This window comes from Dipodomys spectabilis, unplaced genomic scaffold (assembly GCF_019054845.1).
Source record: "Dipodomys spectabilis isolate Male_0828 unplaced genomic scaffold, ASM1905484v1 ptg000548l, whole genome shotgun sequence".
Lineage (NCBI taxonomy): Eukaryota > Metazoa > Chordata > Mammalia > Rodentia > Heteromyidae > Dipodomys > Dipodomys spectabilis.
In genome coordinates, this window is record NW_024871225.1 from 118714 (window position 1) to 136249 (window position 17536).

Genomic DNA, 17536 nt, shown 5'->3' on the forward strand with positions numbered 1-17536 from the left:
GGGCCACACTGAGACCCTGGCTCAAATTTTTTTTCTAGGGCTTGAGTATAATTTAGGTTTAAGCACTTGACTGGAGTGCATAAGGCCTTGGGTTCAATCTCTAGAACTGCAAAAAGAGAAAAAAAAATTAAGATACAGTGTTTGAATATACACTCTTCCAAATATTCTGCAAGCACATTAAAATCCATCAAGAGAGCCAGGCGCCGGTGGCTTACCTCTGTAACCCTAGTTACTCAGGAGGCTGAGATCTGAGGATTTCAGTTCAAAGCCAGCCCAGGCAGGAAAGTCTGTGAGACTCTTATCTCCAATAAACCACTAGAAAACCGGAAATGGCGCTGTGGCTCTAGTGGTAGAGTGCTAGCCCTGAGCTGAAGAGCACAGGGACAGCGCCCAGGCCCAGAGTTCAAGTCCCACGACCAGAAAAAAAAAAAAAAAAATCCATCAAGAGCTCATGCCTATCATCCTAGCTACACAGGAGGCTGAGATCTGAGGATCCTGTGGCTTGAAGCCCAGGCAGGAAAATTTGTGAGACTTTTTTTTTTTTGGGGGGGGGGGTAGTCCATCGTGGGGTTTGAACTCTGGGCCTGGGCACTGTCCCTCAGCTCTTCAGCTCAAGGCTAGCGCTCTACCACTTGAGCCACAGCGCTACTTCCAGCTTTTTTCTTTTTGCTTATGTGGTGCTGAGGAATCGAACCTAGGGCCTCATGCATGCAAGGCAAGCACTCTACCACTGAGCCACTTTCCCAGCCCTGTGAGACTCTTACCTCTAATGAACCACTGGAAAGTAGATCTGTGGCTCAGGGACAGCACCCAGGCCTGGAGTCCAAGCCTCATGACTGACAAAGGAAGGGAAAAAAAGGAAGAAAGAAAAGTTCCAACAAGAAAACAAATGGAAACCGCACCGAGCACCCCAAGGGTGTGTGTGCTACATAATGAACTGCCCATACTGCCTGGCCTGGCTACAGATTCACAGTCCTCCTTCCTGCCTACCCTCCTAAATGCAGCACCGCGCTACGGTCCTAGGGTGGTATTTTCTAGTGAACCTGTTGTTGATTCCTGTCTTATATGTTGGAAGTTGAGCTGTTCTGGCATACCAATACTGTAGGTGATGAGTTCAGCTTGCAGAAGAAATGATTAACCAGCCTGTTGCTGAGGAATTAGCTTGAACCCAGAAGCTCAGTCCGTGCCTGTCCCACGGTGTGTTCCTTTGACTTATGGAGGCAAATCACAACATGCTTTGGTCTCAGCAATGGGTCACTAGTTAGCCATACCGCTCCAAAGTCCGTGTAGGAAGTATCTGCTGGATTTCAAATGTGGACAGCACAGGGTAGCTAGGGCCAAAGTCAGACTGGCAGGCCAGTTTTTCTGGCTGGCATGTTACCCTTTTACATATTTATTTCTAACATCAAGATGCCTAAAGCTAATCTTATTTTTTTTGGGTTAGTCCTGGGGCTTGAACTCAAGGTCTGGGCACTGTCCCTGAGCTTCTTTTGCTCAAGGCTAGCCCCCTACCACACTCTACCCCAGTGCCACTTCTGACTTTTTCTGTTTATGTAGTACTGAGGAATTGAACCCAGGGCTTCATGCATGCTAGGCGAACACTCTACCATTAAGCCAGGTTCCTAGCCTCCCCCCACCCCCCACCCCCCACCCCCCTCCCCCCCTCTCTTTTTGGGGTCCGGTCGTTGAGCCTGAACTCTGGGCCTGGGTGCTGTCCCTCAGCTCTTTGCTTTGGCCACATGGGAACCTGTTCAGTTTCTAACAGTTCAGGAACATTAATCTGATATTAAAACAAACTATAAGGGCTGGGAAGCGCCACTTCTGGCTTTTTTTCATTTTTGCTTATGTGGTGCCGAGGAATCGAACCCAGGGCCTTAGGCATGCAAGGCAAGCACTCTACCACTGAGCCACCTTCCCAGCCACCCCTCCTTTCTTTCTTTCTTTCTTTCTTTCTTTCTTTCTTTCTTTCTTTCTTTCTTTCTTTCTTTCTTTCTTTCTTTCTTTCTTTCTTTCTTTCTTTCTTTCTTTCTTTCTTTCTTTCTTTCTTTCTTTCTTTCTCTTCCCTCCCTCCCTTCCTCTCTCCCTCCCTCCCTCCATTCCTCCCTCCATTCCTCCCTCCATTCCTCCCTCCTTCCCTCCCTCCTTTCCTTCCTTCCTTCCTTCCTTCCTTCCTTCCTTCCTTCCTTCCTTCCTTCCTTCCTTCCTTCCTTCCTTCCTTTCTCTTTCCCTCCCTCCCTCCCTCCCTCTCTCTTTCCCTCCCTCCCTCCCTCCCTCTCTCTTTCCCTCCCTCCCTTCCTCTCTCCCTCCCTCCCTCCATTCCTCCCTCCATTCCTCCCTCCATTCCTCCCTCCTTCCCTCCCTCCTTTCCTTCCTTCCTTCCTTCCTTCCTTCCTTCCTTCCTTCCTTCCTTCCTTCCTTCCTTCCTTCCTTCCTTCCTTTCTCTTTCCCTCCCTCCCTCCCTCCCTCTCTCTTTCCCTCCCTCCCTCCCTCCCTCTCTCTTTCCCTCCCTCCCTCCCTCCCTTCCTCCCTTCCTTCCCGTAAGATCTTTGCCTGCAAGGTAAAGCCTGGCTGGGAATGGAGTGTGGTTTTAGCGAGGGAGAGCTGTGGAGACAGAAGCCTGGCTTGTTGTCCTTGTCATCCCATGGTGTGTCACTGACCGCCGATGTCCCCACACCTAGGATGGAGCTGTCCCATGGAATTGTGCTAAGTTGTCTGAAACCTTTCTTTGTAGGGCCCCCGACCTAGATTCTCCTATGTCTGCCTCCTGAGCATCTGAGCTTACCAGCATGTAGTCTTGATGACTCCTTACTTATAGTCTCTTTGTGTGGAATTGAACCTCGATATTTTCCTATTTCTTGTTATATTATTGTAGTAGGAAGGGAGCCCAGGGCCTTGCATGGCAAGTGCTCTGTTCTGAGCCACCTCTCAGCACATCTTATATATATATATATATATATATATATATATTTTTTTTTTTTTTATTTGTTTTTTTGGGTCCAGTCGTGGGGCCTGAACTCTGGGCCTGGGCGCTGTCCCTCAGCTCTTCAGCTCAAGGCTAGTGCTCTACCACTTGAGCCACAGCGCCACTTCTGGCTTTTTGCTTAATGTGGTGCTGAGGAATCGAACCCAGGGCCTCAGGCATGCAAGGCAAGTGCTCTACCACTGAGCCACCTTCCCAGCCCTTATAGTTTGTTTTAATATCAGATTAATGTTCCTGAACTGTTAGAAACTGAACAGGTTCCCATGTGGCCAAAGCAAAGGCTTGAACACCAGCTGTGGGACTTCTAGCAAGGTTCCATGTTCAGTCTCATCCACCTGTGTGCCTGGAGCTTGCTGGAGTGGTCCTGGCCCTGGAGTGCTTCCTAATCCAGCAAATTCTGAGTGCTGTTACACCAGCAGGTGTGCAGCAGGAGATAAATGATACTCGGGGAGTGTCCTGAGGGGGACGTGCTGCTGGCAGGCAGATAAGCTGGGAGGGCCCTGTGAAGCCGAGGATACAGGCAGGGCCAGTGTTTGGGGCTCTGCAGCAGGGGGCCTGGAGGGCGGCTTCTGATGCTGGGGGAGCTGCCAGTGTACCCCCACACGTGTAACTCGCTTGAGAGAAAGCCTCAATGTCCACCTCACTGGAGCTTTCAACAAGTGACCTGCACACAGTCACAGACTCCCCTGTGCACACAGTCCTAAGCTCACTTGTGTGCTGTAGGCCCAGCGGCATGCCAGTCCAGGTGGAGTGGCACAACAGGTCATTTTGTCTGAGAACTCACACAAGGTGCCCCTGCAGGCCTTGGGGAAGGGCTGGAAGTTTAGCAGAAACCGAGGTTCTACTTAGTGAAGGTTTGGCAGTTGTGTAACTGGCAATTCTTCTGTCTGATCTTAGCACGGTAGAGAGATCTGGAACTTCGTTGTGTGTTACATAAGTGGACTTACCAGAATTTTTTTTTTATTACTTTTTTTTTTGGGTCCGGTCGTGGGGCCTGAACTCGGGGCCTGGGCGCTGTCCCTCAGCTCTTCAGCTCAAGGCCAGCGCTCTACCACTTGAGCCACAGCGCCACTTCCGGCTTTTTTCTTTTTGCTTATGTGGTGCTGAGGAATGGAACCCAGGGCCTCAGGCATGCAAGGCCAGCGCTCTGCCACTGAGCCACCTTCCCAGCCTTATCAGGATTTTTTATGTTGGTGGGTTTCATAAGGAAGAGAGCTGGAGCTGCGTGGCGGCTATTGTGCTCTCACTGTCAGTCTCAGGAGTAAACTGTTGCTGCTGTTGGCTTGTTATGGAACACCTTTAGCAGGTGTTTTAGTGTTTTCCAGTCTCAGAGCAGTGGGACAAAGGTAGAGTTTTAAGATGGTAACACAGCCGTGCGAGCACACTGCCGCCACAGGCACCAGGCTCCTGGGTGGCGCGAGGCCAGGGGCTGCTTGTGTCTGTCCTTCTGTCTTTGGTCTTTCTTCCTGCATTAAAACACGCGGCTGAGCAGAGACTATAGGACTTCACTTCTCCTTAGCTAGGATTCTGGTGGTCATTTCTCCGTGTAGGCTGTACCGTGGCACAGGTGCTTTTTGGAGTCAGTTAAATAACATTTTTGGTTTTTTCTCTCTTTTTCAGGCAAAAGTAAAGAAGCAGAAATAAAGAGGATAAACAAAGAACTGGCAAATATTAGGTCAAAATTTAAGGGTAAGTGTTTGGGTTTCCCATGGTGGGTCCTGTTTTTAATTTTGCAGGAAGGATCGGATCTTTTGATCCCATCTTCCTCCCACCCCGCCGCTGCCACCTCCCCACCAAATCGAGTTCTCAGTACAGTTACTATCATGGCTGTCAGTAATTAAAGCCTGTGAAGAGTCAGTCCACTGGCATTCCTGGGTTGTGGGTATAGCTCATGCCAAGTTTGGATGGTGTGTCTCCTGGCATAGGTCCTGTTTGTTTGTTGTTGTTGCTTTTTCCTCCGCTTAATTTTCCCCCCTTTGGAGATGGGTGCATGTGGCTCATACCTGTAATCCTAGCCACCTAGGAGGCTGAGTTCTGAGGATGGTGGTTCAAAGCTAGCCTGGGCAGGAAAGTATATGAGACTCTTTTCTCCAATTAACCATAAAAAGCCTGGAGTGGAGCACTAGGCTTGAGCACAAAAGCGCAGGGCCCAGGACTTGCACACACAAGAACTTCTTTTCTTTGGGATTTTTCCTCATGGGGTGACAGGGAAATCTTTTCCCTATTTGGAGAGTCTGTTAATTTTTTTCTTTCTGCTTTCTTTAATGGCTTTCTTGTCACCTTCCATTTATATTATGTATATTACATATATGTATATTATATGTGTGTGTACATATACATATATATATATGTACACACACACACATATTTTTTTTTTTTTTGGTACCTGTTCTGGGCCTTGAACTCAGGGCCTGGGCACTGTCCCTGAGCTTCTTTTGCGCAAGGCTAGCACTCTACCACTTGAGCCACAGTGCCACTTCTGGCTTTTTCTATTTATATAATATTGAGGAGTCAAACCCAGGGCTTCATGCATGCTAGGCAAGGGCTCTACCACTGAGCCACATTCCCAGTCCTATTATTATTATCTTAAAGTAGTTGTACAGAGGGATTTTAATTCAAAATATTAATTTATGAGTACAGTATTTCTTGAACAATGTCTCCCCATCCCTCCCTCCCTGTCTCTCCCAACCCTACCCATTCTCTCAAGTTACTTAGTTCCATTTTCACATATGTACACTGAACATTTAACTATGTTCACCCACCCTTTCTCTTGTCTGCGCCCTCCTCTGGACCTTCCCCACTCCTGATGACCTCACGTTTCAGCTTTATTTTGTTAAGCTATGAGTTGTTCAGTGAGTTAAACTATTGTAAACCTCCCTTGTGTGCACCATGCTTTAGACAATATGTTTATGGTTTATGTGTACACACACACGCACATGCATGTCCCTGTGTATGTCCTGGCATAGGTCTTGGTCTTCCCTTGGATTGGAACCAAGCTGCTCAGCAGCTTGCAGAGGTAGGTGGATGTTAAATATTTGGAATGCCCTGCCTGAGGCCATTAGATGTTTGAAGTGTTAGGAAGGAATTACAGCACTTCCAGGGATGTCAGGTGTTTCCGGCTCTGCCAGTCCTACCTTCTCCTGGTGGCCGCCTCTTCCCTGAGCATGCTCACTTTGAAGAATTGTACAGCACGGGTTTAGTTTCTAGTCTTCAGCACGTTTGGGAAAGCCCAATCACTCCTTTATGCTCTTCAGATTTTGGTGTATTTTTGCAGGTTTGGGACCTGGCTCAAGCTCCTGGGTATACTTTAGCCCAGAGAGTACCTGCAATTGGCCAGAAACCATGAGTCCAAGAGGGTCTGGCATTGGACCCTGAGCAGGTGTGGGGTCTGCACCAGTCTGCCCTGCGGACTCCTAGAGTCTTCCAAAATGGGTGCTTTTTGGGGGGCTTGAATGAATTTTTTAAACTTGTTTATAAGTTTTATTTATTTAAATTATTATTTGTAATTATAAAGGTGATGTACAGAGGGATCACAATGGCATAAGTCAAGTAATGAGTACATTTCCTTTCATACAGTGTCTTCCATTCCTTTACTCTGTCCCAGTCCCTCCCTCCCATCTCCACCCACAAGTTGTGTAGGTCACGTTCATTAGTGTCCAGTGAGCTCTACTACTGCACTTTCGAGTGAATATCTTTGGGGGGGGGGTCTGGTCGTGAGGCCTGAACTCTGGGCCTGGGCGCTGCCCCTCAGCTCTTCAGCTCAAGGCTAGCACTCTACCACTTGAGCCACAGCGCCACCTCCGGCTTTTTTTTTTTTCCTTATGTGGTGCTGAGGAATCAAACCCAGGGCCTCTGGCTTGCAAGGCAAGCGCTCTACCACTGAGCCACTTTCCCAGCCCCTCGAGTGAATATCTTGTATGAGCAGCTGTTGCAGAAAGTGGAGTTGAGTTGTTACTAGTTGGCATAGCACCTGTTGAACCCTAGGGGTAGTGTTAAGTCTTGATATTTTATTTCATTTCATTTTATTTTATTTTATTTTTTTGTCAGTTGTGGGCTTGACCTTTGGGTCTGGGCGCTGTCCCTCAGCTCTTCAGCTCAAGGTGAGCGCTCTACCACTTGAGCTACAGCACCACCGGTTTTCTGGTGGCTTATTGGAGATAGGAGTCTCATGGTCTTTCCTGCCTGGGCTGGCTTTGAACCGCGATCCTCAGATCTCAGTCTCCTGAGTAGCTAGGATTACAGGCATGAGCCACCGGCACTGGCTTGATATTTTATTTATTTACATATGTATGTGTGTGTGTATGTGTGTATTTATTGTCTGTCCTGGCACTTGAACTCAGGGCCTGGGCACTGTCCCTGAGCTGCTTTTGCGAGCGCTTGACCACTTGAGGCACAGCACTACTTCTGGCCTTTTCTGTGTACGTGGTGCTGAGGCATTGAACCCAGGGCTTCATGCATGCTAGCACTCTGCCGCTGAGCCCCCTTCCCAGCCCTTAAGTCTTGATACTTTATTTATTTATTTATTTTTGTGGGTCGTGGGCCTTGAATTCTGGGCCTGGGCGCTGTCCCTCAGCTTTTCAGCTCAAGGCTAGTGCTCTACCTCTTGAGCCACAGCGCGACTTCCGGTTTTCTGGTGGTTTATTGGAGATAGAGTTTCATGGACTTTCCTGCCTGGGCTGGCTTTGAACTGAGATCCTCAGATCTCAGCCTCCTGAGTAGCTAGGATGACAGGTGTGAGCCACCAGCGCCCGGCAGGTCTTGATACTTTAAAGCCAGGCCCTGGGATGTTCTGGAAAGCCGTGTGATTGGGAGGCCTGCTGCTCCCATCATTGTGAAGGGTGGGATGTCACAGGTCGCCCTCCCACCCCAGAATACAGCTCGGTGGGCTCAGGAGGGCTCCTGCGCCTCCCAGGCAGCCCCGAGTGGCTCTTGCTGACTCGTGGGGTTTTGTATTCTGCTGATTACTGTTTGGAGCTTCTTTGTGGTAACCTTGAGGGAGATGTTCAGTCATGTTGCAATTACAGTAAAGATACAAGTCCTAGGGTGTTGGTGTGTGTGTGGTTTTTATGACTTGGTGATTTGTCATCAAAGTGTTCTGAGGTAAAAGATAATTTGGAGTGTGTACGCCTGCCTAAATTACTGATCTTAAATAAGATTAACTTGATGGGTCAAGGTGAGGCTTCCAGCTTCTCTGGCTCCTGTGACTTTAGGATTGTAGCACTCGAGGGAAGCCCTGCAGACCCCGCTGGGGTTTGCTGCTGGGTTGAACTGGGGGGCAGAGTTCTTGATGTCAGATGCTCTGGTTCCACTGTCAAGAGTCAAGCCTCAAAAAAAAAAAGCTAACCAACCCTGGGGTTGGAAGCATGGCTTGGTTGGTAGAGTGACAGCCAGTGAGTAATAGTATCAAGTGCCAAGTTTGAGTCCTGGTCTTGGGTCTAAAGAAGTGAAGAGTGAGGGGCTGGGAAGATGGCTCAGTGGTAGAGCGCTTGCCTTGTATGCCTGAGGCCCTAGGTTCGATTCCTTAGCACCATATAAGCAAAAAGAAAAAAAGCCGGAAGTGGTGCTGTGGCTCAAGTGGTAGAGCGCTCGCCTTGAGCTGAAGAGCTGAGAGACAGCGCCCAGGCCCAGAGTTCAGGCCTCACGACCGGACCCAAAAAAAATAAATAAAAAATAAAGAAGTGAAGAGTGAAACGGTATATTTCTGGATTCTGGTGTATACCACGTAGTGAGAAGCGCTTTTCTTGTTCTACTCCAATCTAGCTCTGGCCCAGGCCCAGGCCCCATGGGAGGCCCCTCATGCCTTGCTGTTGCTTGCTGTTGGTTATGGCTCATTTCTCTGCCTTACCTACCCTGACCACCTGGGATTAACCCTTTCTTCACCTTTTGTATAGGTGACAAAGCTCTGGATGGCTATAGTAAAAAAAAGTACGTGTGCAAGTTGCTCTTCATCTTTCTCCTTGGTCACGACATTGACTTTGGACACATGGAGGCTGTGAACCTGCTGAGTTCAAACAGATACACGGAAAAGCAGATTGTGAGTATGGTCACAGGGAGGGCTGTGTGCCTAGTGGACTGCTCTCAGACTCTCCTCCCTCCTGTTCCATGCTGGCACCAGCCTCGTTGGCTGGGACAGTGGAGGTCTGTCCTTTTTTTTGGGCCTGGGCGCTGTCCCTCAGCTCTTCAGCTCAAGGCTAGCGCTCTACCACTTGAGCCACAGCGCCACTTCCGGCTTTTTTCTTTTTGCTTATGTGGTGCTGAGGAATCGAACCCAGGGCTTCATGCATGCAAGGCAAGCGCTCTACCACTGAGCCACCTTCCCAGCCCCTGGAGGTTTGTCTTAAATCAGCTCTAAGGAGGGTCTTTGTTTGCGTGGAGTTCTGAGGGGGTGCCCTTTCTTCCACTGTTGCTTTTCCCCCCAGTATTGGGGATTTAACATGGGGCCTTGTGCATGCTAGGTAAGTATACTATCTTTTGGGCCATGTGTGCATGCTAAGTAAATATACTACCTTTTGAGCCATGTCCGCAGCTTTTTTTTTTTTTAATTTTAATTTGCTTTATTGTTGTTGGGTGATACACAGCCAGGTTATATTTACATATGTCAGGTAGTAAGTACATTTCCTTTTGCACAGTGTCATCTGTTCCCCCATTCTTTCCTATTCCCTCCCCCCGCCTGGGCGCTGTCCCTCAGCTCAAGGCGAGTGCTCTACTATTTGAGCCACATCACTGCTTCTGGTTTTCTAGTGGTTTATTGGAGATAAGAGTCTCCCAGACTTTTCCTGCCTGGGCTGGCTTTGAACCACGATCCTCAGATCTTAGCCTCCTGAGTAGCTATGAGGCCCGGAGTAAGCCACTGGCACCCAGCTATTGTTATTTGTTTTTGAGACTAAGTTTTACCCTCAGCAGACTGGACTAGAACTGTCACCCCCTGCCCTGCCATTCTGATGGCTAGAATACAGGCATGCACCTTCTCCTTCGACCCCTTTTGTCTTTGGTGCACACTCTGACCCTTCCTTTGTGCCTGTCGCTGCCCACATGGCCATCTTCAGCCTCTCCGTTCCCAGTCTTGTTAATGACAGCAGTGGCAGGTAGGTTTGCCCTGTGGCTCTGTGTCTGAAGGACGTACGGCACTGACGGGGCCAGGAGGTGGAACGCAGAGGGGACAGTCCTCCCATACACACTGCACTGGGGCAGACAGGCATTCGAGCACCTGTGGCGTTTGGTAGTCTCAGTGCCCTGAGGATGTCTACCATGGTAGACAGGTACATGAGCGTCGTGGGGTCCTGGACCAGTGCCCTGAGCACACCCAGATCTTTACTTTTTCTTTTTCTTTTTTTTGGGTCCGGTCGTGGGGCCTGAACTCTGGGCCTGGGCGCTGTCCCTCAGCTCTTCAGCTCAAGGCTAGCAGTCTACCACTTGAACCACAGCGCCACTTCCGGCTTTTTTCTTTTTGCTTATGTGGTGCTGAGGAATCAAACCCAGGGCCTCAGGCATGCAAGGCAAGCACTCTACCACTGAGCCACCTTCCCAGCCCCAGATCTTTTCTTAATAAAAATTTATGGACCAGGTGCCAGTGGCTCAACCCTATAATCCTAGTACTCTGGAGGCTGAGATCTGAGGATCACAGTTCAAAGCCAGCCCAGGCAGGAAAGTCCATGAGACAGACTTTCTCTCCCCCTCCTTCCCTTCTTTCCCCCTCTCTTTCTTTCTCTCTTTCTCCTCCCTTCCCTTCCCTTCCCTTCCCTTCCCTTCCCTTCCCTTCCCTTCCCTTCCCTTCCCTTCCCTTCCCTTCCCTTCCCTTCCCTTCCCTTCCCTTCCCTTCCCTTCCCTTCCCTTCCCTTCCCTTCCCTTCCCTTCCCTTCCTTCTCTCTTCCTCTCTCTTTCCCCCTCCCCCTCCCCCCCTCCCCCTCCCCCTCCCTTTTCTTTTCTTTTCTTTTCTGTCCTGGGGCTTCAACTAGGACCTGGGCACTGACTCTGAACTTCTTTTGTTCATGGCTAGCACTCTACCACTTGAGCCACAGCACCAATTCTGGCCTTTTCTGTTTATGTGGAACTAAGGAATTGAACCCAGGGCTTCATGCATGCTAGGTAAGCACTCTGCCACTAAGCCACATTCCCAGCCCCCATGAGACTGTTAATCTCCAATTAACCACCAGAAAACTGGAAGCGACGTGGTGGCTCAAGTGGTAGAGTGCTTGAGCTGAAGAGCTTAGGGACGTCACCCAGGCTCAGAGTTCAAACCCCACGACCACCCCCTACCCCTCAAAAAATGTGGAGTGAGCCAGGGGATGTGGCACATGCCTGTAATCCCAGCTACATGGAAGCCAGAGGCAGTAGGATTGTGAGTTCTAGCCCAGCCTTCACAAAGTTAATGAGAATATTTAAAAAATACTATGCAAGTGTGAACCATGATTCAAACGTGCCCCCGATATTTATGGTTCAAGTGGTAAGTGGTAGAGCACTTGTTTAGCAAACAAGAAGTCCTGGGTTCATTTCCTAGTACCGCATTAAAGAAAGGAAGAAAAGGAAAGATGGGAAGGGAAGGAAACAAGGAAGGACAAAAATAAAAAAATGAGTTTAGTGTCTGTCCTGTACTAAGCAGTGTGCTGGAAGACCCTGGAGAACAGTGACTAAGAGCAGATGTAGGCTTGCTGCTGCCCAGTGAGGTGACGGGAACCAGATAGTCCAGTAAAAACCAGCAGCAGCCAATGGTGGCCGGGCGCTGGTGGCTCACGTCTGTCATCCTAGCTACTCAGGAGGCTGAGATCTGAGCATCCTGATTTGAAGGCTACCCGAGTGGGAAAGTCTGTGAGACCGTTATCTCCAATTAATCACCTAAAAAAGTTAAAAGTAGAGCTGTGGCTCAAGTACTAGCCCTGAGCAAGAAGAGCTCAGGGATAGCACCCAGGCCCTGAGTTCAATCACACACAAAAAAGCCCAGTTGTGGCCGGCCTCTGATGGCTCATGTCTGTAAATCTAGCTTCTCAGGAGGCTGAGATCTGCATCCTGGTTTAAAGTCAGCCCAGGCAGGAAGGTCCATGAGACTCTTACCGCCAATTAACCATCAAAAAGCTGGAAGTGGAGCTGGGGATCGAGTGGTAGCTCTGAGCAAAACAACCCCTCAGGGACAGTACCCAGGCCCTGAGTTTAAGCTCTGGGACAGACAGACAGACAGACATACATACAAACACATAAACACAAACACACAGACACACACATAGTGTGGCCGATGCAAGGGTTCTGTATTGGTTTAAGCTTCAGGACAGATAGACACACAGACACAGACAACCACACAACACACACACACACACACACACACACACACACACACACACACACAGTGTGGCCGATGCAAGGGTTCTGTATTGGTTTAAGCTTCAGGACAGATAGACACACAGACACAGACAACCACACAACACACACACACACACACACACACACACACAGTGTGGCCGATGCAAGGGTTCTGTATTGGTTTAAGCTTCAGGACAGACAGACACAGACAACCACACAACACACACACACACACACACACACACACACAGTGCTGCCGAACACACACACACACACACACACACACACACACAGTGCTGCCGAACACACACACACACACACACACACACAGTGCTGCCGAACACACACACACACACACACACACACACACACACACACAGTGCTGCCGAGGCCAGGGCCCTATATTGGCTCTGTGAAGGAGGGGTGCAGGTGTGTGGAGAAGGGGCAGTGGAGGAGCGGGGCTTGGTGTACACACTGGGAGGCAGCTGAGGCTGAGGGGAGCGGGGTGGGGGTGGGGGGCTCCCTAGGACCTTTACCTTGGGAGCCATGGAAATGGGCTGTGATTTAATTGGGAAGTGTGTGGTCAGAGATATCTTGAGAAGATTGCTGTGTCCCGTGAAGGAAAGGTGTGAGTGACTCTTGTGGTTGTGTGTGAAGAGGAGGAGGTGACAGAATGGTGACATTGGGCTGGGATTTGGTTAGGTAGAGGTGTGACTGGGACACAGGTTGAGAGCGAGCAGTGGATGGTGGTCAGCTGAGTTTCTGAATAGTCTGTTTATTAATGAGTGCTGCCAAGGTTGGTCCTCTGGGCCATGGCCCCTTTCTCCCTGATTTAAAGATGTGTGGCCTCCAGACACTCAGATGCATGAGGATTGGACTATACCCTAGAAGGAATGCTGAGGCAGGGCAGGGTGGTAGCAACCATGTAGCAGCCATGTAGCTTGTGTGCTCCTGAGAGTGAAGAGTGAGCTTTTGGGACAAGTCTCACCTGTTCTGTGGGGACAGTGATGGAGGTCTCTGTGTACTGTGGGGATGGTGATGGAGGTCTCACCTGCTCTGTGGGGATGGTGATGGAGGTCTCACCATGTTCTGTGGGGATGGTGATGGAGGTCTCTGTGTACTGTGGGGATGGTGATGGAGGTCTCACCTGCTCTGTGGGGATGGTGATGGAGGTCTCACCTGCTCTGTGGGGATGGTGATGGAGGTCTCACCATGTTCTGTGGGGATGGTGATGGAGGTCTCACCTGCTCTGTGGGGATGGTGATGGAGGTCTCACCATGTTCTGTGGGGATGGTGATGGAGGTCTCTGTGTACTGTGGGGATGGTGATGGAGGTCTCACCTGCTCTGTGGGGATGGTGATGGAGGTCTCTGTGTACTGTGGGGATGGTGATGGAGGTCTCACCTGCTCTGTGGGGATGGTGATGGAGGTCTCACCTGCTCTGTGGGGATGGTGATGGAGGTCTCACCATGTTCTGTGGGGATGGTGATGGAGGTCTCTGTGTACTGTGGGGATGGTGATGGAGGTCTCACCTGCTCTGTGGGGATGGTGATGGAGGTCTCACCTGCTCTGTGGGGATGGTGATGGAGGTCTCTGTGTACTGTGGGGATGGTGATGGAGGTCTCTGTGTTCTGTGGGGATGGTGATGGAGGTCTCACCTGCTCTGTGGGGATGGTGATGGAGGTCTCTGTGTACTGTGGGGATGGTGATGGAGGTCTCACCTGCTCTGTGGGGATGGTGATGGAGGTCTCTGTGTACTGTGGGGATGGTGATGGAGGTCTCTGTGTTCTGTGGGGATGGTGATGGAGGTCTCTGTGTACTGTGGGGATGGTGATGGAGGTCTCACCTGCTCTGTGGGGATGGTGATGGAGGTCTCACCTGCTCTGTGGGGATGGTGATGGAGGTCTCACCATGTTCTGTGGGGATGGTGATGGAGGTCTCTGTGTACTGTGGGGATGGTGATGGAGGTCTCTGTGTTCTGTGGGGATGGTGATGGAGGTCTCACCTGCTCTGTGGGGATGGTGATGGAGGTCTCTGTGTACTGTGGGGATGGTGATGGAGGTCTCACCTGCTCTGTGGGGATGGTGATGGAGGTCTCACTTGCTCTGTGGGGATGGTGATGGAGGTCTCACCTGCTCTGTGGGGATGGTGATGGAGGTCTCTGTGTACTGTGGGGATAGTGATGGAGGTCTCTGTGTTCTGTGGGGATGGTGATGGAGGTCTCACCTGCTCTGTGGGGATGGTGATGGAGGTCTCTGTGTACTGTGGGGATGGTGATGGAGGTCTCTGTGTACTGTGGGGATGGTGATGGAGGTCTCACCTGTTCTGTGGGGATGGTGATGGAGGTCTCACCTGCTCTGTGGGGATGGTGATGGAGGTCTCTGTGTACTGTGGGGATGGTGATGGAGGTCTCTGTGTACTGTGGGGATGGTGATGGAGGTCTCACCTGTTCTGTGGGGATGGTGATGGAGGTCTCTGTGTACTGTGGGGATGGTGATGGAGGTCTCACCTGCTCTGTGGGGATGGTGATGGAGGTCTCACCTGCTCTGTGGGGATGGTGATGGAGGTCTCTGTGTACTGTGGGGATGGTGATGGAGGTCTCTGTGTTCTGTGGGGATGGTGATGGAGGTCTCACCTGCTCTGTGGGGATGGTGATGGAGGTCTCTGTGTTCTGTGGGGATGGTGATGGAGGTCTCACCTGCTCTGTGGGGATGGTGATGGAGGTCTCTGTGCTCTGTGGGGATGGTGATGGAGGTCTCACCATGTTCTGTGGGGATGGTGATGGAGGTCTCACCATGTTCTGTGGGGATGGTGATGGAGGTCTCACCATGTTCTGTGGGGATGGTGATGGAGGTCTCACCATGTTCTGTGGGGATGGTGATGGAGGTCTCTGTGTACTGTGGGGATGGTGATGGAGGTCTCACCTGCTCTGTGGGGATGGTGATGGAGGTCTCTGTGTACTGTGGGGATGGTGATGGAGGTCTCACCTGCTCTGTGGGGATGGTGATGGAGGTCTCACCATGTTCTGTGGGGATGGTGATGGAGGTCTCTGTGTTCTGTGGGGATGGTGATGGAGGTCTCACCTGCTCTGTGGGGATGGTGATGGAGGTCTCACCTGCTCTGTGGGGATGGTGATGGAGGTCTCTGTGTTCTGTGGGGATGGTGATGGAGGTCTCACCTGCTCTGTGGGGATGGTGATGGAGGTCTCTGTGTTCTGTGGGGATGGTGATGGAGGTCTCACTTGCTCTGTGGGGATGGTGATGGAGGTCTCACCATGTTCTGTGGGGATGGTGATGGAGGTCTCTGTGTACTGTGGGGATGGTGATGGAGGTCTCACTTGCTCTGTGGGGATGGTGACAGAGGTTTTCAAAGGTTTGCTTGTCTGTGCATCGTGTGTTATGTCCCAGTCAGTTGTGATAAGCTCTTTGTCTCCTGCCTTCTTGGAACACAGGGCTACCTGTTCATCTCCGTGTTGGTGAATTCTAACAGTGAGTTGATCCGCTTAATAAACAACGCCATCAAAAACGACCTGGCCAGCCGCAACCCAACCTTCATGGGACTGGCCCTGCACTGCATCGCCAGCGTGGGCAGCAGGGAGATGGCTGAGGCGTTCGCTGGAGAGATCCCCAAGACCCTGGTAGCGGGGTACGTATCTGGTGCTGCGGACAGTGTGCTCTGGGTCGACGAGTCAGTTGTGTAATGGCCGACTCAGGCCCCATCTCGCTTGTCTGTTTTATGCAACAGGATGTGCAGTGGTAGAGGAGTTCACGTTCCCAGTTAGGATTTTCCTCTCTGACTCTCTGACTCGCCACATTCCCAACGCTTTTTGCTCTAGTTATTTTTCAGTAGCATCCAGGTTTTTGTCTGAGGCTTGCCTCAGGCTGAGATCCTTCTACTTTCGGAGTTACCATGTGGCTGGAATTACAGGCACATGTCATCACGACCAGCTTTTCTGTTCAGATGGGATCTTGCTCATTTTTTGCCTGGACTAGCCTTGATTCATGATCCTCCTAAGTAGCTGAGATTACAGATGTGAACTACAGTGTCTGGCTGACCACTGAGATTTAAGGAAGAGAAGAAAACCCTGACTCTCACCAGCCACACCAGACCCAGGAGGGCCTGTATGGCACCAAAGGAAGAAGCGTAGTTGCTTTTCAGTGTGGTTAAGCTCTGTCCTGCCTTTCCCATAAGCCTTGGAGAGAAGGCCAAGCCCCAGACCCTGAGGATTTGCATCACCTGTCCCTTCATTTGGAGAGCAGCTGAGTGGGGCTGTGGCTGGCTATGGAAGTGTTTGAAATAGCCCTAGCTTGCTTCCCTGCCTGCTCAGGGTGTTTTGTTGAGTTGGACATCTGACCCTTTGATACGCTTGGCTATGCCTCCAGCAGGATTCAGAGGGGCGCAGGATGGCTCAGGAACTGGGCAGGTGCCAAGGCCACGAGGGATGCAGCTCTCTCACTCGTGGCCAAGGCTGGGGAGAAGGTGCAGTGTGTGCCAGCCTTCTCCTCCAGGTCACGTTGCCCCAAGGGGACCTGGAGACCGGGGCTGCGGTGCCCACAGTGAGGTGCCTGCTCAGCAGAGGGTCCTCAGGCTAGAAGGGAGCCAGGAGGGGCACGGGCCTGCTGCTTTTCCTGGGTGTTTGTATATAAAACGTTTTTGAGCTGGAGATGCAGTTAGTGGCAGAGCACTTGCCCAGCACGCATGAAGCCCTGGTTCCTTCCCCAGCACCACACGCATACACACAAATGCATGTACACATGCAAATGCACACACACACAAGTACCTTTTCTTTGGGAAAATCATGGAAGAGAATGGAGAGTTTTTCCTATTGGTTTTGCTTGTTTAGGAATAAATATCAGTAACCAAGAAGTAAATGGGAAGGAGCTCCATCTCTCTTCTTCCCTCTCTGTGGAACAGCAGTCCTTACCTGAAGTACTGTGAGGACAGGGGCTCAATCTCCCAGGTGTATTCTGACAGCCTCTACAGGGTCTTCCTGGTGGGCTTGCAGCCTCCTGGCTAGGGGGGGAGAGGGAGGGGCCCCCTTGCTCTCCACACTGGGCCGATCAGAAGCCAGCTGACCCTTGCCTGGCCTAGTGTCTCCTCAGACCTGCAGCCATTGTGCTTCTGGCCTTTGGGTTACCCTGGAGGGAGACAAGAGAGGAGAGGAGAGAGGCGGCAGTGTGCTTCCTGAGGCTCGATGTTGGCCTGGGCTCTCCAGCCGTGGGACTGGAAGGGGCAGTGGGGGAAGGAAGCAGGGCCGTCTCATACT

The 17536-nt window shown here is 50.9% G+C and overlaps 2 protein-coding genes across 5 annotated transcripts in view; one reads left to right on the top strand and one right to left on the bottom strand.

Moving 5' to 3' along the window:
* The window catches only part of Ap2a2 (adaptor related protein complex 2 subunit alpha 2), a 74064-nt gene that overhangs the window by 20856 nt on the left and 35672 nt on the right, over positions 1–17536 (top strand). For all 3 annotated transcript variants that reach the window (XM_042670393.1, XM_042670392.1, XM_042670394.1), the window contains exons 2-4: positions 4601–4669; positions 8872–9014; positions 15722–15915. In XM_042670393.1, the coding sequence (XP_042526327.1) occupies positions 4601–4669; positions 8872–9014; positions 15722–15915 (406 nt within the window). The remainder of the gene's footprint in view (positions 1–4600; positions 4670–8871; positions 9015–15721; positions 15916–17536) is intronic.
* Positions 14358–15601, bottom strand: LOC122099951 (extensin-like). 2 transcript variants are annotated; one of them, XM_042670395.1, is made up of 2 exons: positions 14616–15601; positions 14358–14552 (listed from the first exon to the last, which is right to left on the bottom strand). In XM_042670395.1, the coding sequence occupies exons 1-2, from the start codon at positions 15131–15133 to the stop codon at positions 14399–14401; spliced, it is 672 nt and encodes a 223-aa protein (XP_042526329.1). In that variant the 5' UTR covers positions 15134–15601; the 3' UTR covers positions 14358–14398. The 2 variants fall into 2 exon arrangements, with proteins under 2 accessions (XP_042526329.1, XP_042526330.1); XM_042670396.1 differs by having other exon boundaries at positions 14358–14590; positions 14623–15598.

Excerpts from the sequence above, each read along its gene's own strand:
- LOC122099951 (XM_042670395.1), bottom strand. The coding sequence starts at position 15,133 with ATGGTGAGACCTCCATCACCATCCCCACAGAACATGGTGAGACCTCCA. Across the intron at positions 14,553-14,615 it reads CCCCACAGAGCAGGTGAGAC|CTCCATCACCATCCCCACAG; the intron begins CTCCATCACCAT and ends GTACACAGAGAC.